General features: G+C 42.2%; 1 protein-coding gene across 1 annotated transcript in view; it reads left to right on the top strand.

The window, feature by feature from the left end:
• The window catches only part of ACER3 (alkaline ceramidase 3), a 59,778-nt gene extending 41,983 nt beyond the window's left edge, over nt 1–17,795 (top strand). The window contains exons 7-11 of the mRNA XM_075140289.1: nt 3,099–3,157; nt 6,417–6,518; nt 9,244–9,348; nt 11,072–11,117; nt 11,347–17,795. Of these exons, the coding sequence (XP_074996390.1) occupies nt 3,099–3,157; nt 6,417–6,518; nt 9,244–9,348; nt 11,072–11,117; nt 11,347–11,400 (366 nt within the window). The 3' untranslated portion in view covers nt 11,401–17,795. The remainder of the gene's footprint in view (nt 1–3,098; nt 3,158–6,416; nt 6,519–9,243; nt 9,349–11,071; nt 11,118–11,346) is intronic.
• The last annotated feature ends 8,482 nt before the right edge of the window (nt 17,796–26,277 follow it).

Below are 26,277 nucleotides of genomic sequence, written 5' to 3'. Positions count from 1 at the left end.
TGAAAGCTGAAATACGTGCATCTTTATTTGCATCTTAAACAGCAAAGAGGCAACTATCTAGTGATAACAAAAGATGATGAGGTTCTGCTGTTTCCTTTTGTTTCAACTGTAGTGCAAGGGTGTTCTTTGGCTTACAATTTAAAGGGACTATGAGACAAAATAGCACAAAACTTACTTGGGTTTTCATCTGTCACTTAAATGATGTGTTAGTTAAAGAGGAAGAACAAAGGGAGCTAAAGGAATTGAAAAATTTGAGTCAACTTGAATAAGGTAGATTTTTTTTTTTTTCATTATTTTATACTTTATCCTTCTTTGGGTGGATGGATAATACCTAACAAATTTTTGGCATGATGAAAATAGTAAATCCATGGGTGGTAAAGGAGTAAAAGTAAGCACTGCTCCCTGAAGTATAGACTAAGTTATGTAGCTCAGTTTATAGGCCTCTAGTAAGAAACAGCTGTAGTGAGATGTGCAGCTACAGTCTCTGCATATCCCAGCAACACCTCCTCGATGCTTGCCTTCAGCGTGAAGGGGAGGACTGGAGCGTGCAGAGCAGAACAGTTTGTTGTTCCAGTCTTTCACAGGCTTTTAAACACGAATGTGTTTTGCTGCTAACAACCTGTTTGTGTGGGGGAGCGGAAAAGGCAAGAAATTGAAGTGTCAACTGTGAGCATATTTTTCTTCAGTCACTGCTAGGTTCTTTTTATTTTTTTCCTTCCTCCCTCCATTAAGACTGTCCTCTTCTGCAAGCCACTAAGCAACTCACTAGGAGATACCAAGCCAGAGGCTCTACAAAGCAATCTTTTCTTAGCTTTTGCTCTTTCCTCCTTTCAGCAACTGCTGCAAAAAATAGCATTTTTAGCCTGTGTTTTACCTGGGCTTTGATCTGCCTATAAGCCATGTTTCTCTAGGCATAGTCTGACGCTATTTAACTCCTTGTACAAACAACTCAAGAGCAAATTGGATAAAAGCATGAAGGTGGTCACACCCCTAACGAGTATGATAGAAATTTCTCTTCATGGGTAGGTTTTTCCTGTGTCTTTGCTGCAGAAGAGCATTTTAGCAATGGAAATTGTAGGAAGGAGGAGATCAGCAAGGAAGGGACATCAGACTGTGCTTTGGGTTCCAGAGGAGCCTTTCGATAAGTTTCTTCCTCTGTGCCATCCCGCTCTTAGAATAAATTACTGGATTTGATTAGGAAAACGAAACAGGCTGTTTCAAATGAGACTGATGAAGTAAAATGGCATTTAACTTTTAAATTTAGTCTGTATTGTTATATGGTGGCATCTTTTTAGGCAAAATGTCAGTGATGAAAAATTGTACCAGCATGCAGCACCTAGCATACCTGAGCAGTCCTCTTTCTACCTTTAGCCTGGGACTGATAAGCACTTGATACTCAGGCTGTGTCTAGCGGGTTTTGTTGGTTCCCCTCCCCCCCCCCCCGATTTATGTGCTGTACCCCAGCAAGGAGACTGGAATTAGCTAACAGTTTTGTATAAAGTACAAGCCAGAAGCAATTAGCCTTTCAAATAGTTTTGCTTTGTTTAGCTCTACAGAGCAGAACACACAGCAGTAGTAGTTTAGTTACTGAAGTTATTTGATCTCACTCTGAATGCAAATAAAGAGCTGCTGTGCTGAATGACTTTGCATAGTCAATATTGGAGCTTACGTTTACCTGTTGTCAAACATAATGGCTCTGTTGTCTTGTTCTGTATGTATGCACTGATAATATGGTGTGCGCTACTAACCTCATCCTTAAAGCTAAAAGGAGTTTGAAAATTTGCCTTTATGGACTTTTGAAAGGCAGGTTTCACTTTGCATTATTACAGCAATCTATTTTATGTCAGATGATTAGACACGTCCATATGCCTGTGGGATAGTAATAGCTGAATGCCCCGGTTACAGCAGAGTAAGAGGTAGTCCTTGCCTTGAAGACAATGTAAAAGAAGGAAAGGTATGAGGAGCTCAGTGGAACATGGTAAGGACACTGGTTTGTAAACACACCTCTGTGAGGTTTAGTGGCTTTTAAAAATAGGCAGCAAAGGTTTATCATTTTTCTGTTTCATGTAAAACAAGGCAGCATTAGATGGGGGTTAACTAAAAGCAAAATGAGAAAGGAAAGTCAGTGAACAAGGAAGTGAAAAAGAGCGAGGGGCTTGTGGGCCACTGGAGAGAGGCAAAGGGCAAGGCACAACTGCTTGGAACAAACTGCCTTTTGGCAGGAGGTAAACAGTGTTCAGAACAAAAAGCATGGAGAGTAATCTAATGTCACCAGTGTCTGAAAATCCTGCCTGCTCCAGTGTCTTCTGCATCACTTTTCAGGCATGACTGACCACATTTCTTCTCTTCTGTAGTCTGTACGTCTTGGAGATAGTGTTATGTGGATCCTAAGCTTGTGAATAAAAAAAGGGAGAGTGATTTAAAGATCATAAGGCAGAAAATAAATTATTACTTTGACTTTTTATGTAAGTCAGGCAATTATGTTCAAATTCATCAAGCCTACTGTGAGCCAGATTTTGCTCATGGTTCTTTTCAGAGCGTGCAGCCTTCCCACTGTATAATTAGATTGAATCCTGACAATCTGTAATAGTTGGGTTTAAATGCTTCCTGGAAAGTTTCTTCCATACTGGTGCACAGTGTGGGCATAGTACATAGTCTGTTCAGGTGTTTGCTTTCAGGAAAAAATATTAACCAAATATCAGTGAAGGAAGTATAGCTTTCAAAAACGGTTTTAGCTGATGCTTATGCAATCCCGGGCTAAAATGCACGGATACAGAAGAGATAATAGGCATTAGTTACCATTTTGATTTCAGGATGCTTACTGAGTGCCATCTAGTGTTTGCTTTCTAATTCAAAAAAGTGAAACAGCGGTTTTACGCAACAGACTTTTCCTGTAATTGCATAAAGCGCATGGTTTATAATCATACTTTTATTTGAAACTTTTATGGAAGACTGTCTGGAGAGGAAGTTAGAGGGGATACTATTTTCCTGAGACTAAGAAATAAAAATCAGAGACTTCAAAAGTTTTTTACTCCTGTAGTGTTTTATAAAGTCTTTTGAATCCAACTGCTGAATTTTATCTCTGTTTTTATTTCCAGATCATGTATGGAACACTAGTTTCCATTATAGTTCTACGATCTGTTTATATAGTATTATGGTAAGTAACCATTTAGTTCAGCATTATAAGATATAACTTAGCATTTGTATCTTTGGTGGGCTTGACATGAGAAATTGGCAATGGCAAAATTTCTTTAACTGGGTACATAATGCTAGCTCATGTGCTCTGCTTGGTTGAAAGGGAATGGCTCATCTCCTTGCATTTCTTTGAAGCCACTGGGATAACATTAAACAAAACAGGTCTCTACTCTTATGATCAGTGTTCACTGCCGGGTGTTCTGCTAGTGGCTTCAGCTGTTAGCCTGGGACGTCAAGGGGAATGGAGTTTCTGTCTTCATATTGCTGGGTAATGCCTGAAATCTATTGCCAGTGTCCAAAATCTAATGATGATACTTGGAGAGAGGTGAGAGTAAGACTGCAGAGCTGAACCGTCGATTAGTATTTTCCTTTCCTCTTCCCTACTCAAGCATGTAAAATCTGAATGTAAAAGGTAGTAACACAGAAGGTTAAATGATAGTTTTCTTTACAGTTTTGACTGGGTAAAGTTAGGTATACATTATGGAAATTGAAATAAAAACTATTTATAACAAACAAAAGGATATTAGAAATGCTAGGAGTCATTGAGAAGCATTAGAATCATCGGAGCAGAGACTTGGTAGGTAAAAGTGAAGGAAGAGTAATTGAATCAGTATTGGAGTAAACACATACCTTTAGTTTTCAGGGGCTCAGTTGGTTGCCCCTTCCTGTCTCTCCCCTGTGAATAGTTGGCGTTCTCATGTGTTTGGGGATTGCCCCTGAAAATTACTGATTTCTCTCTACTGTCTTCATTCTAAATGTGCTTTCTGTTAAACTTTGTTTCGAGGTGTGAATTTAAAGTAGATTCATTGAATCACCTTCCAATTGCAATTTCAGTTAATTTGGTTTGACTTTCCCCAAGAAATCCCCACAGACCAAGTGTAAATGTTCACAGTCTTTTATTAAACAAGAACTTAAAACTGATAGCGTGTTGCTTGCAGCTTTAGAAACAATCACCGGTTTAAAGGCACTTTTCAAACCCACAAACGTGGAAATTTTAATCCTAACCTTCAGATCTTAAGTGATATTACCTTAATTCATTTCCAAGGGAAACTGAGTTGAATAAAGTTCAGGTCATTTTACAGAAGGATTTAGCACAGTTCTAGTCACTTAGATTACATTTCTTCGCGTAGACAAACCCTTGGGCCTGCTATCTTTCCAGTTCTGCAAATTCCACATACTTGTGCATTCTCATTATTTCTGAAGCATTTAGTTGTCTTCTGTCACTATCAATAACACCATCGTCCTCCCTCCCAGGGTATCATTCATTGTTTTCCTCCAGCAAAGTCTGTCTCTGAAGTTCCACCTACTTTATTGCTTAAAATTTAGGGGTTTGGGGTGTATTTTCTTAATTAGCTAGATCACTTCATTGCAACATGAAGTTACTACAAAGACTTGCTCCCCCCTTTGGTTATATTATGCAAACTGGTTAGAAAGTTGGGGTGGGGAAAGAAGTAGGTTTAAACTACTTCTAAATTTTAACTACAATACTACTAATTTTCAATTAGTTCTGCTAGAGAAGCTGTGCCAACCTGAAGGCACCCGTTCTTTTCTCTATAAAAGTCATCCCCAAGTACACTTTTGGATTTACTTCCTCTGTGCTGCTAAAACATATTCCTGTCTTTCTATTGATAGTGCTAGGACTTGTCCAAGCCTGTTTCAACTTGCATATCGACCCTGATTTCTGCCTATTTTGTTTCTTACTTCCTTAGTATATATTAGCTTCCTATCACTCGTATTTCTTAGTGCGGGGCTTGAAGTCGCTCTGAGCTTAGAGTAAAAATCTCAAAGAACAGCATGTTGTTCCTTCCAGGCTGCTGCCTCCTCCTGTCCTCATCATTTGTTGCTGTTCCTGCCTGTTTCCCCCACACTTTTCATCTCTTTCTTGGGTCTGCTTCCTTCCCAAGATCACAAGTTGGCAAATGTTGTTCTCTGTTCACAAAGCATGTTCTCCATTAATAAATGATGCCAGCCTCTCTCTAATTCTTTCACAAAACAACACCATTTATTCCCTGAACAATTCTAGCTATAATTACCTAATTACCAGCATGTATAACATACCATTTAGTGCTCTTTCATGTCCTGGACTTGCTTATGTCTCTAGAGCACTGAGTCGGGAATATTACAATGTAGTCTCTGCCATGTACCGCATGGGGTTCCGTGCATTTATTAGACTAAACAAATAGAGATTTTGCTAGTTTATATTGGCAGTACACTTGTTGTGAACAGGTACAACTTGTATCTGGTTAGCTTGCCCTGTGGAAGAAGCTCTACCTGTCGTGTTTTGCACATTTGGCTGCCACGGCTCACAGCTCTGAAACATGCGCTGTGTATAACAGTGGAGAAAAACAGCTCAGGAATGCATTTTAACCCAGAATCTAAACTGTGCATTCATAATGCTTAAAAATAACTTGAACAGTATTTCATGGCAGCCTTTTAGGGTTGGAATTGGGTTTGCATTTGGACTTGTCTTATTAGTGGGAAAGGAGCAAATGCTGCCAACTTCCATGTAGGAAGTTTACAATTTCGTGGTCCAACCTGAATGCAGATAGTGAGGGTAAATTTATTAATGATGCACTTTATTGCATCTGATTCTTCAGTGTGTTTCCCATATCCTAAAGAGGATTTTTTTTTTTCCTCACAAAATGAAATTGACATTTTTCCATCCCCAATAGCACTCAACGATAAAATACAACATGAAATTACTGTTTTCTAAAACCGTTCATTTGGTTAGTTGTTGGTCATGGTGGTCTACATTCACAAAAGACTACAGTTGTTTTGAAAGACCTTATTTAAACAAGTCCCCTAGTATAGGGATAGAAAAGAGCCTCTTCTTTTGGGAGAGTCCTAATTTGTAACATAGCTGTTTTTTAACTGAAAGATTATACGTGGGACTCCACCTTTTAGCCAACTTCAGTTTTCCCACTTACTTGTTGCGTTAGGAGAGAGCAGTATTTAGGGGAACAATTAGAAATATATAAGCAAAACATATAAAAGACCAGTCTCGGAGAATGTGAATTCAGGAGAGAGGGGAGGAGGTAAAATACAGGTAAAATACAATATTTAAATAGATGAGATTTGAAGTTGATGTTTTTCCTTTTGGAAAAAAAAAAATAAAGCAGTTTATTTCTATGTAATACTATTTATGTATGTTACATGAAAGCTGCCTTTAAAGAATCTTGAACTAAAGTTTGCGTTATTTCTCTCTCTCTCTGTCTCTCTAGGGTATACCCATGGCTTAGAGGTCTAGGCTATACATCTTTAACTGTATTTTTAATGGGATTTTTTCTCTGGAATGTGGACAACATTTTCTGTGATAAACTGAGGTGAGTTCTTTCACTTTGTCCGGATAGCTCTTAATAGTCTTCTAGCATAAAGCTTTGTTTTTTCTGTGGTGTATATTCAAGTCCATCTCATGGTATGTACGGTACACTGCCTACAAAACATTCACAAGGGTTTTATCCAGTTTGCTCATGACTAGATTCAGCACTCAACAGTTTTTTAACGTTTTTTTTAATCCATGAATAGATTTATTTTTTTAAATAATTGATATTTCTCTTGAACTTCAATTTAAATTGAGAGAAAGTAATGTCACTGAAGTAATTTTGAGGATCTGTGGCTTACTAAACCCTGCTATTCACACTTGATTTCATCTGAATGAGTTTTTTATCCTGCTTTTTTTGGTTTCTGCCCTTGCCATTTCCCAGGAAAATATGAAAAGCAGTAGTTCTGCAGGTTAAAGAAATATGTATTGCAATGTATCTGTCAGCAATAAACAACAACTGTTTGAGCGTCTCAGAAAGAACAGTAACTCTGTGAGCCGATACACCGTGCTTGGCTGTCGTTATTAGCCTGAAGTCTTCTGGCTTAGCACTCGTAGAGGAGGGCAGGAAAGACTTCCTCTCTGTTTAGTGTATTGCCAAATGGGGTAAAAAAGGCTTCCAGACAAAGCTTATAGGAACCCACCATCTCGTCGTATAGCTAGATGTCCCATCCGTGCAAGAAAGAACACCAGTCCAGCAAGTTTTCTCTGAATGCCTGTCCCTCTGGCACTGGACAACTGCACCTTTCTTTCGCTTAGTTGTGGTGCTTGTGTTCCGCCGCAAGCTGGAGGAGATGGAAAGGTTGATGCCAGCATCCAGAAAATCCATTCTTGACTATATGATATATTGTTATGCCGCTGAATCTGTGGTGTATAGAATTGTCCTAGTAGGTTGCTTTGTCAGAGTAGGACCATAGTATGCTGTAAAGAAGTCTTGTGTTTTCCATCTGTCCCTTTTGGCTCTGTAGTCCTTGCACTACGCTAGGCCAATTGAAAGTTAACTCCAACAGAGTTTTCTTGAAACTTTTTTTAAAAAACATAGGTGTACTGAATATAATACATGGTGCCTCATCTCTAGAAACGCTTGATACAGATGGCATAGAAAAGTTAGTTACCAACACAAGTAGGTGGGTATACAGTGACATTGCAAATATTGGCATCAGGATTGATTTTTGCAGCTGCATCACATCACTGGTGAGATCATTACCCCTAATTCACGAAGCCTGCTGAGCTGCTGCAGGTCCGTGGGGCTTTTGAACTTGTTCCTAGGCTCAAAGATTTCACCAGCTGCTGAAGCACTTTTTTGCATCCTCATTTTGCAAAGGGAAAAAAGAAGTTAGCATATTTCCTGTAATACTTGTTTGGTTATGGTACTGGAAAAAAATAAATACGCTTGTTTACTAGCTTTAGTCAGATGTCTGCAGAGCCTTGAATTTCTCCAGGTGGTATTATAACTCGAACCTTTGGAGAAAATATATTCTAGTTCCTTGTAATTTTTTATTCTTTAAAGATCTAACCTATGAATCATCCACCTACCTGCTCTTTTTGGTTTTAATGTTCAAAATTGTATTTTGGTTCAGTTTTTGGTTTTCCATATTTCATTAAATTTGGAGCTTATTTTAAAAAAAAAAAAAAAACACTAACAAAAAAACCATCTGTAGCACTCAGCTTCCCTGGTTGGATCTGTGCACTTTTGAACTTGAGCTTTGAGATTTCCTGCCATTGAAAGACTCAGAGGCTGTGCCGGGGTGACAGTCTGTGTGTTCCACTATGTCATTCCCGGGCTGACTGAATCGAAGCTCTGTGTTCATATTTGTGACTGAGCAGCTCTGGAAGCTAAGCAGTAGCTCAGGGATTAGCAATTAGTCAGGGGGACTGAACACTGTAACATCAAGCAGTAAATAAGTATTACAGAAGCTGCAGATTTTTCTTCCTTGACACCTGTGACCATTGTTTTCCCTTCTTTGTTTTGACTGAATGTGAAATGAAAGTTAAAAAAGAAGACATGCAGATGCAAACATTTGCTCCACCATCAACCAAAATAGGCGTTATCTGCAGAAGCCTAGTGAGCAGGAGAAATCAGGGCAATGTAGTTCCTCCCCTTTCTTTCTCTATCTCCCTTAGTCTGTTCCCAAGTAGCTCACACGCCATAACTGAGCAAAATACAAAGCACGTTGGCGGAGCATCTCAGACCCTCTACTTTCATTACTTTCTCACTAAACATCCACTTTGTCCCTCTTTTAGAGTACAACAGAGAAAGGCAAGCTAATCTTCCATGGAGCTGGAGAATAGGTGATGTGATTGCCAAATGTAAAGTGGTGATGTCTGATGGATCCTATTTCCTCTCTCAGACTTTAAACTCAGCATTTCATCCTATGGACAGTAGTTCACCAGGTTTTGGGGAGGAGAATGGTAGAACTCATTTGGGACTGTGGGATGCCATAAGTATATTACCTGAAATTTGAGTCCAGAAGTAACTGATCACTCATTGTATGAAGAAGTCTGTGCTTTCTTTAAATGTGTAAGAAAGCCAGTTTGCTAATATCTCTCTACACGGGCAATATAAGGTGTAACTGCTGTTCTGCACCTGCTGAAGGCCTGACTACGTGAAGCCTCACTCGTGAAGCAGATGCCTGAGACACGGAAACAGTAATGTGTGATCTGACACATGCGATTTGAGATGGCTTAGCTTGAAAAAAAAAACATTGCATGGTGTTTCTTTCTTACAGAGCACTACGAGAGAAGATGCCTCCTGTTCTGGGAGCTGTGACACAGTTTCATGCATGGTGGCATATTCTCACAGGCCTGGGCTCTTACCTTCATATCCTGCTAAGGTAGGAAATGTTTCCTAAACTGGATGTTCATAAAGCAGTCTTAGGAGCTTTCCCAGGTTCAGATTTACTTCAAAATGTTGTATCAGCCAGAAGAGCAGGAAAATGACTTCTTACTAAACTGGTGGAAGTTTTTCTTTCCTCTTTGCAACTGGTCTAAAAACTCTATAGAAGTAATTTATATTCTTCAAAATGTAATCATTAATTTTTAAATAGTCATGGTTCTTCAGGAAAATGCAATTTGGAAATGGGAACCCTGTAGCAGTTAAACTGCAAAACTATTTGACAGTATATTGATTTCAAAAGATAAGCTATTAATACCTTTCTGTTCTTGAACAGCAATCCTGAAGTACTTAAACATGTTTCATTTTAGAAGCATAACTAATCTTTTTGATAGGCACTGTTGCTCCTGAAAACTAGCAGGCATCGTGCTATAGAGCAGAAGGGTGACAGCTGAAGTGGTTGGAGCAGAGCTGTTCCCAGAAGCGCAGGATATTAGTTTTAGAAGGAGACTTAAATGAAAGCCTGAGTTAGCATGTCTGCAGCCAGCAGATTTTTGTCTCTGTTTTTGCTCTATACCACCATCTAGTGGAACCAGGAACAAAAATAGAATTTAAGCTGGAATCCAAAGAATTTCTGTGTTTTTTTCATTATGTAATGAAATAATGTTTTATCACTTAATCATAAGAGAATGTTTGTTTAACAGCTACATTCTATGTAGTCGAGAAAACTTGATTACATATCAGTTTTTCTACATCTAACACAGTGTTCTCCTTTTTTGTCAAATGTTAAAATAGCTAGTAAAAGGAAAATGCAAGGAAAAGTACATTTCCAGTAGCTATTCTGATAGCTTTTTTTATATATACGTATATGTATATATGTACATACATACATGTGTATATGGATGTGTCTCTATATGTACATGTGTGTGTATATATATGTATATATAAAATGTGTCATGGTATGTGAAAAACAGCTGCTCTATTTTGGCTGACAGGTTGTCTGCTGCCCTAAACAGCTTGAGATAATCTTTTGAAGAAAATTCCTTACAGAAAGCAAGCTGATGCAGAGAGTTTGGATAGCATAGGCAAGGTTTTTCCAGCATGCTGCACAGAGAAAATAGTTCGGGTTTGTATCCTCCAGCCCTTGGGGAATGTGCAGATGCCTGATTTGTCTGTCCTACCCCAATGAACTACATGCTTTCCCTGCAGTAGTTTCCCGAGTATTTTCTCAGCCACACGGTGGCATCACCTATGACCACTTTAAAAAGTGAGGTCGTACACAGGAAAAGATCTACTGAGGGGAGAGGGTGTATAGGAACAAAAATGGGATACAGAATCAAGCTATGCTGCTTTCCCCTCACCCTGCTTAACATCTGCTATGTTTTGTGGTACACTGATTTAATTTCATCCTTCCAAAATGACAGGCTCTAGTCCCTGTTTAGTCTTTTCCATAGCGGAGAGATAATTTACTTCTCTGGGTTTCCCTCTTTCTTCCCACATAGGTAATAGGGTAGATTAGTTTGCTAATCATAGTCTAGCACAAAGGGATTTAGTGTAGGCTAATATCTCCTATTTTGCGTAAATCTAGGCAGAATGGGTAGCTCTGCGATCACAGAAGCAATTCTTCTCTAGTTGGAAGATAAAACTGGGATTAGTACATCATTATTATTTTGTATGCTGTCTTATACATGAAATTTTAAGCACACTTTTCTCCTTTTCCTCAGTTTATACACACGGACACTTTTCCTGAAACACAGGCCAAAGGTGAAGGTAAGCAAGCAATATTTTGTGTCCATTAATGCACTGCAGCATTTGGATGTCTTGTGCTTTGAACTTGCGTTGGGGCTCACTGATTATGCCTGTTAGGGTACTATCTTTGATTTCTACTTACATCCCAAGAAATGCGGTTGAAACGATGGTTAACAGTGTTTGATTTCTATTCCAAGAGACACAATATTCCAAGAAATCTTCCCCCCTCTTCCTATTTTTCTTTTAACAGTTTGTTTTTGGAATATGGCCTGTTCTTCTTGTGGAGCCGCCCAAGAAGCTTTGACTGAGACCTAGGCAGTCGCATGCGATCACCTAGCCTGGCTGAATAAAGCAATTCCACAGTTACTATGGCTGAAGTGTCAAAATTATGGATCAATTCAAGTACCATTGCTATAAAAGGACTTCTCTGTGTTACTAGGCCAGCTGGCCGGAACAGAGCAAAGAGTTGGCACACTAAGGAAATAATGTTTAGTACAGCTTTATTCTAAGTTGTTAAAACAAAGATTAAGACACAATATTTTTATGTATATATTGTATAGCTGATGATACTGAGCTAATATTTCGTGCTGGTCACAGAAAACTAACCATTTTTGAAGTGGATTGCATATGTTTTTCATTCAGTTGTTGTTCTTTCTGTGGTTTAAACTAATATTAGTAACTGAATGACAAAAACAGGCCATTGATGGCCGAGCTAAGCATTTGTGTGGCCTATAGTGAACTGAATGCTTAACCTGAACTACTTTAATCTTGCACTTTTATACAATTAATGAAGTATGTAATGATTGATTTAGGGCTTTATTCTATCTTGCTTCCTTTGCAATTTATATTTTAAGCAAAACGGTTGGGATACCTGTGCCATATAGTTCATTTTGTACCAAGCTTCCATCTTCTCTTTAGTCCAACTGAGGTGCATCGTGGAGGATGTTCCAGGGTGTGACTGGCAGAAGACACTTAAGATGGTGAAGTATTATAAAGGTTCTTGATTGTGTGTGGAAACTGAGTTCCTAATTTGTTGGACCAGTGATCCCTCAGGAGACTGCAGGGTGACTGTATAAACACAAGAAACACTTTTTTTATTTTTTTATAATTATTATTTACATGCCTCCCTTTTCTATCCCTATTTTTTACTCCCCATGTCCCATTCATACTACAGATTGACAAACACGTTAGATGTGTGCTAGTTCAGCTTTGAATTCATCTCTTTCCCTTATTTTACAAGTCTTAAATATTGGTCTGACTTTCAGAAGCATCTTCTTATTCAGAAATATTGAAGAAAGAGTAAAGAACAAGATTGATGTTGAGGATAGCCCAAAATATAATTGGCAGCACTTTGATTGCTTGCTCTTAATCTGTCCATCACACGGTTACTCTGTGGAAAGTTGACCATCTTTTTAAAACCAAACTTTGGGGATTAATGGGGGGAACAAACCCTCTGGTTTCTGCAATTTTTATCTACCCAGCTGATGAAAGTTAAAGCATAAAGAAAACATTGAACTAACACAGTTTTTCAAAATATACCTCATATTGGAGGCTGTGGTTTTGACTCTTCAGATCTTGGGGCAACTAACCGAGTCTGTCTCTGGGCCTGCTAGCTGCCATGCGGTGCAATTTTTGTCTGCTTTTGATGCTCTGAGGGATTTAACCTTCTTGCCATGAAGGAAAAAAGGGAAATACTCAGACTGATTGGAAATCCCATTCTGTATTGATTTTAAATGTGCCCACAGCAGCAAGGCACAGTAATGTAGCTATAAAGCTGTCTCCTAGATCACAAAGTCCTGGCTAGTGTAAGCTTCCTTGCTCCGACTGCTGAAGAAGTCAGACTGAAATCTATATTGTACAATCAACACTGAGTAAAATGGTCTCCTCTCTTTAATATATTTTTTCTTTTTTCCTGTTTGCACCTTAGCTGCATCCTCCGTGTCCATCAGTAGCCCTCCTGCTGATGTGAATCTCCAAATAAAATGGGGGCTTTTGTTATGTGACTGACCCTGGACTCTTGGGATCAAACAGACCCAAACTCAGGGCTAGAAAAAGATAGGTAACCTTGAATGACTTCAGTGAGGTTTAAGCAAGTGCCAGTAGCAGTGCATTTCAATCTGTAATCAGCAAACCACTATAAAGGTTCTTGAATGAAAATTTTGAAACAGATTTGTTGTCAGTAGGCTCCAGTTCTGTAGACAAGGTCAGCATCTGTGTTGGGAAATTTGAGTGATCTTCAGACTGAAAGACGTTGGAATAACTAGCATAGAGGTAGGAAAATGCTGTCTTGGATCAAGTGTCTTTAATTATCCAGAAGGCATATTTTTTGTAAAGAGATCTGAGAACTGTTTTAAAAATGTAGCTTAAAAATAAGTGCCTGTCTATTGACCTCCAGGCGCTCTCAAGCATGCTTCTGTACACTGTATCCAGTTTTCTTATTAGTATGTTTACATGTTTTCGTAAGTTAGGGAAGAAGTCCCATAATAGGAGCAGTGCAGCAACGGGACCTATCAACAATCACTTGTGATATCTGCTAAGTATGATATTATTTTTAAGAAAACGAACAAAACCTTTATTTTAGTGGCCTTAGTTTTGTTACTGGAGGATCTGGGGGCTCTATTTGGTTTCCCTATAATTGCAGGAACCAGAGTGTGCTGAAAAGCCACTTTCTTATTGATAAGGCGTCTCTACAATGGTAAATTTTACAGAAATTTGTTGATTCTCCTACACATTTGCAACTAGGAATGTATTTTTCTTTTCAGATTTTGTTGAATTAAATTGTTGGGATTTAAAAAAAAAAAGTTGGAAAAGCCCTCGTTTTAATTTTATGCTGCTGTTAGCTTTTCATTCACACATCATTTGTCACTGATGTTTTTATCTTTGAAAAAAAAATTACACAAATTGGCTTCTTCCTTCATTCCAGATGACCAAAAACATGCACACCTCTACCACCCTTCCAGCAGCCTTTCTTTCAGGTTATGTTAGATCCTGAAGAATGTAATTTACGTGTGTATCCTTGTGAGCATAAATAATCTAAAATTATGGGTGCTTTGGTTTCACTGCCTTACTGATCTTGTGAGTGATACTGAAAACGGCAAGCCAGTTTTAACTGCATGTCACCAAAATTCAGACTGCCTTTTCTAGTGCCTGGAAAGACATATATCCTTACTCCTGTAATGTGTTAAATGTCTGTTAAATTGCTTTTTATTTATATCACTTGTATGACATGCTGATTTCTTTTCTACAAACCTTAGAGCAGCATATCCCAAACTTTTTTTGCACTACATCTTATAAGGCGGGTCATTTTTGATCCTATTTTTGAGTAGGATTCAGACAGCAGCTACTTTAAAGGGAATTAGAGATGTAGCAGGTGTTGTTTAATGTGAATCCTACAGGATGCGTTGGACAGACTTGATAGCAATGAACTCTCATTCTTTAACATCCATGAAGAACCAGGAAATCTGCCACCTTACGACCATCGGCTTGGCACAGATCAGCAGCAAGTAGTTCTGCAGACCGTGAACTGAAAAATTCTTCCTTGGAAATAAAAGAAAAACCTCAAAATTACTCTCCCAGTACAGATCAACACCATACCTTGTGCTGGGAATCTAGATTTTCTGGATATAGCTCAAGACATGCATTATCCAGAACCGAAGATAAGACATGATAAACAGAAATCTGTCATCGGGACGAATCTCGTCCGCGTTTTGAAGGCAGTGTTGTTAGCTAGCAGTATTAGTCATCTCCGGACTTCATTTTAATGCTTTTTCTTTTAGCATAAGGAAGATGCGCTACCTGCAAGTGTTCAGAAGACTACCCCGTAGTCCAAATTGGAATATGCAGTCTATCACTTGCCGATCTACCTCCGTCATGTATTGTACATCACCTGTGCCCTTAATTACGTCTGCCTGAATGTGCAGCCTGACTTAGACCAGGCAGCCCCTGAGGTTTGCCACAGCGTTGTATTGATCCGCGGCTGACTCAGTTCACTCTCCGTAAACATCCTGACTTGTTCGGTGTCTGTCACGTTTAGGTTGTGCTCAGTCTGCTGTTCATCTGCGTGCAGAAGCCTGGCTGCTTTAGAAAGAGATATGAGGAGGAGGACTTTAATTCAGAGAAGTGAAGTGAAACCTTTTTGGCCGTTAAGTTACATTTAAAGCTAAGATGCAAACAATATAACTTGTTTTACATGATTTTGGAAGAGATGTGATGGAAAATACTGTTATTATAATTAGCTTTAATTCTCTTTTAATCTAATACTGTGCTGTCTTGTTTGGCTGAAGGGACGTTGTGTGATTTGAAATGCAGTTGATTCTTTGGACTATAGTGCATTTGCTTCCAACACCGGGTTTCAAACAGCTGAATGAGTTTTTCAGCTGACTCCTCCATGTGAAACTTTTAGCAATGGAAAATCCTCCCAGTATCACGAGTGTTTCTCACAGTCACTACCACCTTGTTTACTCTGCATTCAAGAATTTCGGTAATACCTTTTCTTTTAAACCTGTTTCTCTCTGTGAATATATTTTTAGCATTTGATAGCAGGTGGTGAAACAATTCAATATAACACTTCTCAGTGGAAGACGAGCTCTAACGAAGCAGCACTGCTGTTTTCTTCAGTAGACCTCACAATCCAGGAACACATCTTAACTTTGGCAGAATGTGTGCCCCATAATTTAAATTAACATATTCAGGTAAAACGATTTACTTTAAAGAAACCCCATCTGCACTTTAGAAGTAGGCGGTGGGAGCCTTTAACTGCAAAGTACTATTTAACTGTGAGACTTTAGTATGAAGAGGGATAAATGATGGAGTCTTTGTTACCCGTGAGAAGCGAGAGCCAGAAGGAGATTAAGAAATCTTACATGGAAGGAGAATAACAAAAGATTAAGCACAGAATCCTGTAGTATTACATCAACCACCCTCCTGATAACTGCACTTTAGATACTTATGTTACAAGCTTGAATGTTTTGCTATTTATACATTTAGCTTTCCATGCTGACTTTTCACTCTTTACCACAGAAGTGCTGTAGACTCTGTTACATTCGGTTCATAGTAGATTATTCAGCTGTTTTTTTATGAGGATGGAACGTGACACAGATTGTTTCGTACATGAATGAATACATTTCTTATCCATCTGGAACGTCCTCTGCCAGCTTTGTTTGAGAGTCCGTAACGTAACTACAGAGAATATACTGTATAATTCTTAAGATTGGTTTGGGGTTTCTTTGTTCAGTTTCTCATTCATGACTGCCTATGGCTGCCAAGTGCCTGATCTCTGTTGCAAGTCTTTTCTGAGAGCTGAGGCTGTGTTTTCTCCTGCGATCCCTAAGACAAGGTCCTTGGTAGGTGGGAGGTCTGTTTGTTTTTTTGTTAAAAATTATCCTGCTGCAGGAGTCACAGCACTCTTTTTAGTCACTTTCCAGAAACATAGTTATCCAGGACGTGGCTGCCTCTGCTTGGCTCAGACTTGTGCCTGACTACCCCATGTCCCTGATGCTGTTGCATCTTCCCAGATTTTGAAAGCTGGCTGGGAGATGTAGCCCAGTGGTGTTTATTTTGGTGTGTGTAGTTCAATGACGGGCGGTGTGAGGGCGCAGCAGTCAAGCAAGCACTTTATGCAGAGCCCCGTTACTGGAGCTCCCTGCCAGATGCTCCAAACAGGACTGGGGATATGGGGCTTCACGTGTACAATTTTGGGGGCAGGGTTGATGCCTGAACCTCTTACTTTACTTCAGAACTCTGCGTTTTTACTTGTTGAAAGTGTTTAGATGTGATTAAGTATGTAATTGCAGATTTAAGAAGAACCAAGTTCAGAATCCAGTTAATGCAAGACCCTAAACCAGTGCCTGCAAATTTTTTTTTTGCAGATATTTCACACAAATTGAATCTGCCTGATGTTTAGACCAGGTTGTTGAGATTTTAAAAATGCAAAGATAAAGGGTCTTTTGATTATTTGTCCACAGGAATAGCTGTAAGCACAATTCTCAGATTCATCTTTCTTTCCCCAAAGCTCTGGAACATATACATGTTTCTCCAAAGCCAATGTTGAATAGAATGGGCTTTCACACATGCTCATAGCAAATCACGTACCAAAATGTTTTCTAAATTAAAGCCTTGGTCAGTCGCTGCAGAAGAATTTTGGTTGTGTATACTATTGCTCCCTGGATTTTGGAGGAGAGAGTTTCAAGCAGCATAAGCAGTAGTTACTCCTTAGACTGAACAGGAATTGGTTTTTCTCTTGATCTTCCAAATTGATGTTGATTATTTGATGTTGACTATTGAACTCAGCTTAATGCATTGATGATGTTTACTGTCTTAGCAAATAACATCTGTCCACCTGTAATAGACATGAAATACCCCGCGCGTTACGTGACCAAACTTTCTAACATTGACACTATTGGTTCTAACGTTATTTTTTTCCTGAAATTCAGTATATTGTTGCAGATAGGTAATGACACTGTGACAGATGAATAGCAGTTGACCTGTAAAACACAGCTGCATTGAGCAACGTTCAGTGACAATTTTGATTCGTTGTACCAAACCAGCTGGTAACTAACGTTAGACTTATATGTATCAACATATCTTGTTTTGCAAAGCACAGTAGCTTTGAAATATTTAATGTATGTCATTTGTTATTCATGCTGCAGTCAAGCACTAATTTGTGTCTTTATAGTTAAAATTATTAAAGAATTTTGTTTTAAATACAACTTTCCCCAGGTGTTTCTTGGCTTTTGCGTTGCAGGGGGCTGGCCGGTTCATCTCGATGCTGTTCAGTAGATGCGTGGTTGTATGTCTCGGCTAGTGGGTGCACAAGTTAGAACAGCAGGATTTGTGTCACCTGCAGTGATGGGGAAGCTGCCTGCCTGCAGCTGCCACAGTCTGAGCCCCCATGGTAGTAGCACAAAGCTTGGGCATCTTGGCTTCTTGGGCATCTTGGCTTCTTTTCCTGGGGAGAAAAACATTGTGATTCTGTCAAAGACCTCCTCCCAACCAGAAAATTCAGTTTTGAGCTTGAGAATTCCATTTCAAAACTGCCAACTTACTTGCAGCTTTATTAATTTCCCATTCCCCCCCCCCTTGTTTTTTCTTTATTCAGCCTGTTCAAAGGCTAAAACTGAAGCTATATATTTGCAACACTTTAATCCCAGTGGCTCTAACCAGAGACCTGGCTGTGCTTGGTGCTGTACCCACAATGGAGACAGTTGCTGCCAGTTTGGCAGAGGAGCTGGCGATCCAGCCTGGACCTTTGGTGCTACGTGCATGGAGATGGTGGAGATAATGGACTCACTAACGGAGCTATGATGCGTCTGTCTCCTCTGTGGGTGACTCCTTTTTTTTTGCTGCGAATGTACCTCAGGCAGCCCAAGTGATCTTGGGTGGGCTCTTACCTCCCCCCAGAGGGACCAAGCACTCAACGTGCTTCTGCTGAACAGGCTTATGTTATCTCCTGGCCTTATCTCCTGGAGAAGCTGGCGGCTCACGGCCTAGACAGGTCCACTCTTCACTGGGTAAAAAACTGGCTGGACGGCCGAGCCCAGAGAGTTGTGGTCAACAGAGTTAAATCCAGTTGGCGGCCGGTCACGAGCGGTGTTCCCCAGGGCTCAGTACTGGGGCCGGTCCTGTTCAATATCTTTATCAACGATCTGGACGAGGGGATCGAGTGCTCCCTCAGTCAGTTTGCAGATGACACCAAGTTGGGCGGGAGTGTTGATCTGCTGGAGGGTAGGAAGGCTCTGTAGAGGGACCTGGACAGGCTGGATCGATGGGCCCAGGCCAATGTATGAGATTCAACAAGGCCAAGTGCCGGGTCCTGCACTTCGGCCACAACAACCCCAGGCAACGCTACAGGCTTGGGGAAGAGTGGTTGGAAAGCTGCCCAGAGGAAAAGGACCTGGGGGTGCTGGTTGACAGCCAGCTGAACATGAGCCGGCAGTGTGCCCAGGTGGCCAAGAAGGCCAACGGCATCCTGGCCTGTATCAGAAATAGTGTGGCCAGCAGGAGCAGGGAGGTGATCGTGCCCCTGTACTCGGCACTGGTGAGGCCGCACCTCGAATCCTGTGTTCAGTTTTGGGCCCCTCACTACAAGAAGGACATGGAGGTGCTGGAGCGTGTCCAGAGGAGGGCAACGAAGCTGGTGAAGGGCCTGGAGCACAAGTCTGATGGGGAGCGGCTGAGGGAACTGGGGGTGTTTAGTCTGGAGAAGAGGAGGCTGAGGGGAGACCTCATCGCGCTCTACAACTACCTGAAAGGAGGTTGTAGTGAGGTGGGGGTTGGTCTCTTCTGTCAAGTAACAGCGATAGGACGAGAGGAAATGGCCTCAAGTTGCACCAGGGGAGGTTTAGATTGGACATTAGGAGAAATTTCTTTGCTGAAAGAGTGGTCAGGCCTTGGAACAGGCTGCCCAGGGAAGTGGTGGAGTCACCATCCCTGGAAGTATTTAAAAGACGTGTAGATGAGGTGCTTAGGGACATGGTGTAGTGGGCATGGTGTGTTGGGTTGACGGTTGGATTCGATGATCTTAGAGGTCTTTTCCAACCTTCATGATTCTATGATTCTAAAACAAGACTTGAACTGGCCAGAGGTCAGATCGGTGATTTGGCACTACCTAGGAGAGCTTTGTGTCCTCAGAGAACACCTTCAGGGCCATCTGCCCTGTGTCTGCCTCCCCAAACAGCCCCTTTTCCAACAGCTAAGATGGGGCTAACTTGGGTTGCCTGAAGGGATAGGCCCAACGCCAGATTGGGGTTCAGCAGGGCTCCTCGGATGGGTCCCCATGGGGACAGGACAGACAGATAACTCCACCACGCTTGTGCTGGCATGGGAGGGACAATCAACAGAGGCAGGACAAGGACAAATGTCTGGATTCAGACTCAGTCGCCTGAGAGCCCGAGAGGGGTTAATGTGGTGAGACCTGGAGCTCAAGGAGGTCCCCCGCACCCTGAGCAGGAACGGAGCTGGGATGTCCTCGTTCACCTTGTGCACATGAGGGACCCTGTGTTTGCCAACACTGAACTAATGTTGTGTGGAGCAGCATGTGTGATGGATAAAACATCCCAACCTACAAGCAGAAACTGCGCGGACTTATTTTAGCCCTATTTTGCAATCAATATAGTTAATTCAGGCTCCTAAGTTCCTTACCAAGCTGAAATACCCCCAAGCTGGGTATCTCACCTTGCTCCCATGCAACACCCAGTGCGTGACGCTTTCCAGCTGCCACGGCAATCCAAATAGCTGAAAAATGTCCAACCTCATTAATCGCCTTCCCTGAGACTGACTCTGTAATTTGCATGCAAGAGGCACGCGCTGACTTAATGGAATTAGTAGTAATTAATGGTACTGACACTCACGTAGAGCCAGCGCGGGGACCAGCAGAGCTTCATGCGTGCGGCTCCTGTGGACCGCGCGCCAACAGCACAGCACCCGGCGACACCTTGAGACGTCGAGGGCTCTGACTCGGTGGTTCCTCATCGCTGAGATCAGGTAGGTGAATGCTAATGAATAGCAGCTCGCATGATCCCACAGCAATTGAATTAATTGAATTACTCTGCTGATGTAAAGTGATGTCCAACCCCTAATATTTATAGGCTGGCTGAGCAGCAGAGCTGCAGTGATTTATGTGGCTGCCTAACCTGAGCACTGCTTTTTCCTCATAGCTGGCGTGTTGACTCACTGCCGAACAGCGGAACGGAGTAAATTTGTTAAAATATTGCAGTATTGTAGAAGCCTGGGGACAAGTCCAGCTTCCTCTCCTCAGGTAAGAGAAGTGACGAACAGGACGGCCAAATCCACTCTGCACCCAGGCAAACCTGTCCAGGCACTTGTGAGTCATTGCTTAACAGGATTTTGTTCGTTTGGAGTCCTCCAAGGGGTTTTTTTTTTTTCCTTCTATTTGTTTGGTTTTTTTCTTTAATCTTCTTGGTTTTAACGTCCTGCCTTAGCTGGAATGAAAACAAGATTAAGTGCTAGTTACAAGGATGAAAACCAGCAACAAACCTGCGAGCAAAACGGCATCAAAGCAGAGCTGTTACAAAAGGGATATTTTTATACAGGTTATCTGAAAAGCAAACAAATTCCAGCGGTGTTTTCTTGCCGCTGGCATTAATTGAAGCAGGAGGGCTGATGAACATTGTGGAGTTGTTTCTGCTGAAGATCTTTGGGCCACGTCCCCCTGAATTTGACAGCTCGCTATCAATTTGCTTTGCAGCCGACGCGCTCACGTACGCCCCTCCAGAGCAGTCGTGGCTCTTCAGTAACACCCAGGACATCTGATACTCGGTGGGTTTGTCCATATGCTCACATCACGTGGTGTTCATGATCATGTTTCCCATACCATGATCCGTGTTGCATCCCAGCAGACCCCTTCCTCTCCGCTAAGCATCACGGGGCACATCAGCAGCTCTACGTCAGGTTTGTACAACCATCACAGCAACAACCCCAGCCCAAACCCACGATGAAATCTTGGCATGGATCAGGCTTTAGGGGAAATCAATGTTTAAACACCACTCAGGACGTATCTTTTTAAAGACAGAACCCCAAACCAACGTAAAAACCTGGTCATTCTTGCCTTAGGTAGATTTAACGGTGCTAGACAGAGTGGTGGAGGCAATTATCTCCAGCAAGGGTGGTGATGAGTATCTGGAGCAGAAACATCATCAGGTGGGAAGGCTGGAGGTGGAGGAGAACATCCCTTTACAGCTTCTGATTTCAAATGAAACCCTGGTGTTTTCCTGCCTGAATCCATGCCCAGCTTGGCTATTTCTGCTTAGAGATCTTGGATCAGGGACAAAGAGCAAAATGGGAGAAACACTCACTGACAACTAAGGTATATTTTAATTTTATATATATACACACAGTCTGATAATATCGGAGATGGCTCCTGCAGCTTGAATTCAGAAGTCAGCCAATTAGGGAGAGCAGGAGGAGTCTCCAGTGTTACTCATTAAGGTGTGACAGTAGTTGTAAGTCTCATTCATCGGTCCCAGAAAGAAACGTATATCTGTATGAGCTGGGAAAGTATGGTCCATGTCCGTGTGAAGAGTAAAACCCTACTGCGCTTGCATTAAAGGCCTTGTTTCTTTTTTTTTTTTTTTTCCTTGGCTTGGCTGATGAGATGGAGCCCACCCAGTTCTTCACAACGTGATTTCTGCGATCACCTGCGCTGACCCAGATAGCAGCCTGTGGGATTTCCCCTGTTTGACAACATCGATCTGTGGGTACGACGGGAGCGACACGATTCGGGTGCTCGGAGGAAGGGACGATGCCCCGTGTCCCTGGCTGAGCTGTTTTACTGATTAACTCACCCCCTCCCAGATAAAAACTGGCACGCAGCGATGCTGCGGCGGCGGGAGCCGTACCCAAAAGCAGAGGGCTGCTTCTGCCTGGGGGGGTCACCCTGTTTTCCCCTGCTAATGGGGGGACGGGGTGTGCCAGTTAGGGCCAGCACGATGCTCCATCCCCTCCTACCGGCAGCCCCCCCAGCTGCCGTGCCCGAGCACAACCCAGCCTTTCCCCGATGGTGTTTGAGACCTCCAGGGGCAGGGATGCCACCGTCTCCCCTGCCTGCCCGCTCCAACGCGAGACTTGGAAAGTTTTCCCTGATGTCTAAGTTAGATACAAGCCTTGTCCCTCCTTTGGGCTTTTCTCCGTGTGAGAAGCTGAATGTGCAGGGGATTTCCATCTTCCTTTTTTTCTCTGACTATTGATATCACTGAACTGAATTATATTTTTTTTTTCCTGTCCTCAGAGTTAAAATAGAAACTTTTCAATTCTGAAACCTTTTTTTCCTCTATCTCTTTTTGGCATCAGTGCCCTCTTTTTGGCAAAGACATACAGCGATGAAAAGACATTTCATTGGCTGTGTATATCATTAGACTTACTAAAATACCACGTGCAAAGAGGAAACAATCTGGATGCTTTGGGATGGATTTGGATGCTTGGGCAGTATGATTTCCCAGCCTCATACGTGGTGATGGGTCTTTCTGTGCTATATGACCACTGCTGGGTCTGGTTTTTTCTCTCTTTTTCCCCTTTAAAACACAGGAATGCCCATTTGACAGTGCCATCCCCCTGGGAACCCTTTGAGCAAGACCAAAGGCTCCCAAAGGATGCAGCACCTGGGTCAGGCATCCCAAGCCCGTCCCGCTGGCAGTGAACATCTCCTTCCACAGCCCAGACCAGCTGAGGTTCGCTGAAAACACCACGGCAAGTCCCAGGACTGGGTTTAGGCTGCAAACCCCTGCCAGGACAAAACAAGAGGCTCTGCTGAGAATTCAAGGTGAAGTTAACCACTTTCCCTTCCCAAATGCTTCGCACAATGCATTTATTTGCTAATTAATACTGCCCTTTCTTTGTGACTGGCAAGTAAGTGAGATTACTTGAGTTATTAAAAAATAAGGAGGACCTCAGATTGTAAAGAAGACCGTATAATTATCTAGGTGGCTGCTGTCCTCTATTGCTAGCCTGGGATATTAATTATTTTCCTGCTGATTCAGAGGGAAGATAGCCAAGCTGTGAATCAGCCCTGCCACCTCTTGCAACACCTGTCTTTTTCCTAGATCTCCTCTCCAAATCCCAGCCAGGTCTGGCAGCGCTTCGTTAATGAGATCAGGTGTAATTACGGCACGAGCCAGTAGGGTTGCAGAGTCGGGAGAGAATTGGAGTAACTGCTTTTCCTGCCACATTGCAAAATAGAAAATGCTAACTGTGAGCTGGATATATTTTTCTCCGAAATAAGATTCACATTTGCTTTTTTGCAGGATCAGAGAGTTCCTGATTCCTTCTCCGTTGCTCTGCCCATGGACTGCGCGATGCCATCTCCTTTAAAAAAACCACCAAGAATCTGAAACGCAAGAAAAAGCCCAAATTCTCGACTTGTGTACATTGCCCAGCAGCCAAGACGTGCATCCTTGTGTGAGTGGAAGTAGATATGACACGGATTTAATGAAGCAACAGCTTCTTGGCAGCACCACAGGTCTGCTCAGAAACTGTATCGTTATTCATTTACTTGACTAATGTAGTTGTGTTGTGCAAAAGAGGGAGGAAAGCTGTCTGGAGGGCTAAGTAAATAAGGTTTTTTAAAAAAAAACCTAGCTAACTCAGCAGGGTTTGCTGAAGCTTAGGTGGACCTTGGGCATATCGTAGTTTTGGGGTTGGTGGAGAAGCCTTCCCAGGAACCCTCTGAAGATTTAGGGGGCCTCATCACCATGCATGCAGTGCCTGAGCCTGCTCTGGCTACACAGAGCATTTAAAATTAGTGTCACGTTCTCCTCAAGATTTTTGATTGAGACATCCCTGTTCTCTAAAACTTGGAAAAAGAGGGGAATCAAGGCACGCAAGATGCCATCAGTACCGTCACCTGTGTTACTGGTGTGTGAGGGGAGTATTTGCACAACACAGGTGGTAACCAGCAGTCTCATCAGCAGTGCCGGGTAATTGCTGCTTTTCCCAGCATATGCTAAAAAGGTGTATCCAGAGCTTTTAAAATAATGGTTGAGTCCACTTCACAAATTGGCAGCAATGAGAAACTACTGTGTCAAAGATCTCTTGGAAAAAAAAGTACATTTGGGAACATCTCCTTCTCCTACACGCTCATTTTGGCTACAGGACAGTATTTTCCCCTGAAATATAAAACTTGCAGAGGAGGAAGGGGCAGAAGCCGATTGCTAGAGACTGCAAGAAAAGAGGATGATTTCTGAGCGTGCATTGAGGGGCTGTACCCAAGTCAAGGCTCTTGTGGACTCCCAAACAAGCTGAATTATGGTTCAGGAGTTCGACGAGGATGCTGAGCCGTGCCTTGCTGCTGGGGTTCACACGAAGAATTACATTGATGATGTGTTTTCCCACACCCTCAGCTCCACCTTTCCAGCCAGTCTGTACTGCAGCAAATAAATCTTGATATCGCTAATGGTTTTATGCTTGCCTAGTGTTTGAAGCTAAGCCCGGATGAAGCTGAGATGTAGAGGTGACCTCTCTAATTAATACTCAGGCAACTTCCCCGAGCTCTGTAATCGGAGACAGTCCGGAAGCAGAGGTTGGAGTTGGCTTCCTCACCAAGTGCAGCAGTCAGCACAAGTGCTGGAGTTGCTGCACGCTGATGTTGGGGTCAAGGTTAGGCTGATAAGAAATACATAGAAAGAAATACCCTAGGAGCCTCCAGGACATGTCCTAGAGACATTCCTTGCTGAAGGAGAGTAGGTCGTAGAGTGAAGATACCTGCCTTGGTAACGGTAGGGATGTTTCCAAATGGCAAGTTCTCATGGGATGAGTGTGATGGAAACATGGATGCGTGGTTCCTGGTGCAGGGGGTTGAAGGGACTGTTGGAACACATGGCCACCACGGCAAACTATCCTCAGCCCCTCTGAAACCTCCGATTCTTTGAAATGCAATGGATGTGAGTGGCCAACCCATAGGTCCTGGTGGGTTTTGGAGGTAGCTCAGTCAGAAATACATTGCACAAAATGAATATATCCTGGGGACATTTGTCCTTTCAGATCCACTGGCTAGTCATCTTACTGTCTTGTCCTGTAGGGAATCATCTGAGTCATCTTTGGCCCTGTCTTCTTCTGGGAGCTTTGCTTTACATAATGGTAGCAAGGACTTGCTCACGGGTGTTCCCATGAGGTCCATCGTTTACCTGCTGCTCCTCCCCAGAGCTACCACTCCAAAAACCAAGGAGGACAGTCCAAAAGCGATATCTGAAGATGACCAACTGGAAGGACAAAGTCTCTTCTGACACAGGAACCAGGTGGTGTTTTGATGTATCTACACATTGTAAATGGACGGTATTGTTAGGGAACTGGGAAACAAAGAGAAACTCAAAACACAGCAGAGTTTTCTAAAATTCGCTTAGAAAAAGCAAATCCTGCCTTTCTGTGAGTCCTTCAGAAACAAGCCACGGGTTTGCGCAGCGAGTGCGACTTGCAGAGGGAAGCTGTTACCAAGCAAAACTCGGTCTCAGTGACACCAGTGTAAATCCAAAGTCATTCCCCCAAGCGTTGATTTAGGCTTATGAAGCCACGATCAGAAGTTGTCCTAACATCACAACAAGCTGCTTATCTGCAAGAAGAGTTGTGCGGAAGAGCCTTGATGTGCGGCTCCTCATTACCCGGCTCTCTGCTCTTGGGAGCTGCTGGAAACGGGAGCTTCAGATGTCTGTCTGCTGGGGGCTGAAGGCAGAGGTGG

This window comes from Calonectris borealis, chromosome 1 (genome assembly GCF_964195595.1).
Source record: "Calonectris borealis chromosome 1, bCalBor7.hap1.2, whole genome shotgun sequence".
Lineage (NCBI taxonomy): Eukaryota > Metazoa > Chordata > Aves > Procellariiformes > Procellariidae > Calonectris > Calonectris borealis.
The sequence above is the reverse complement of the archived record's forward strand: the minus strand, read 5'-3'. Positions and strand labels throughout refer to the sequence as shown.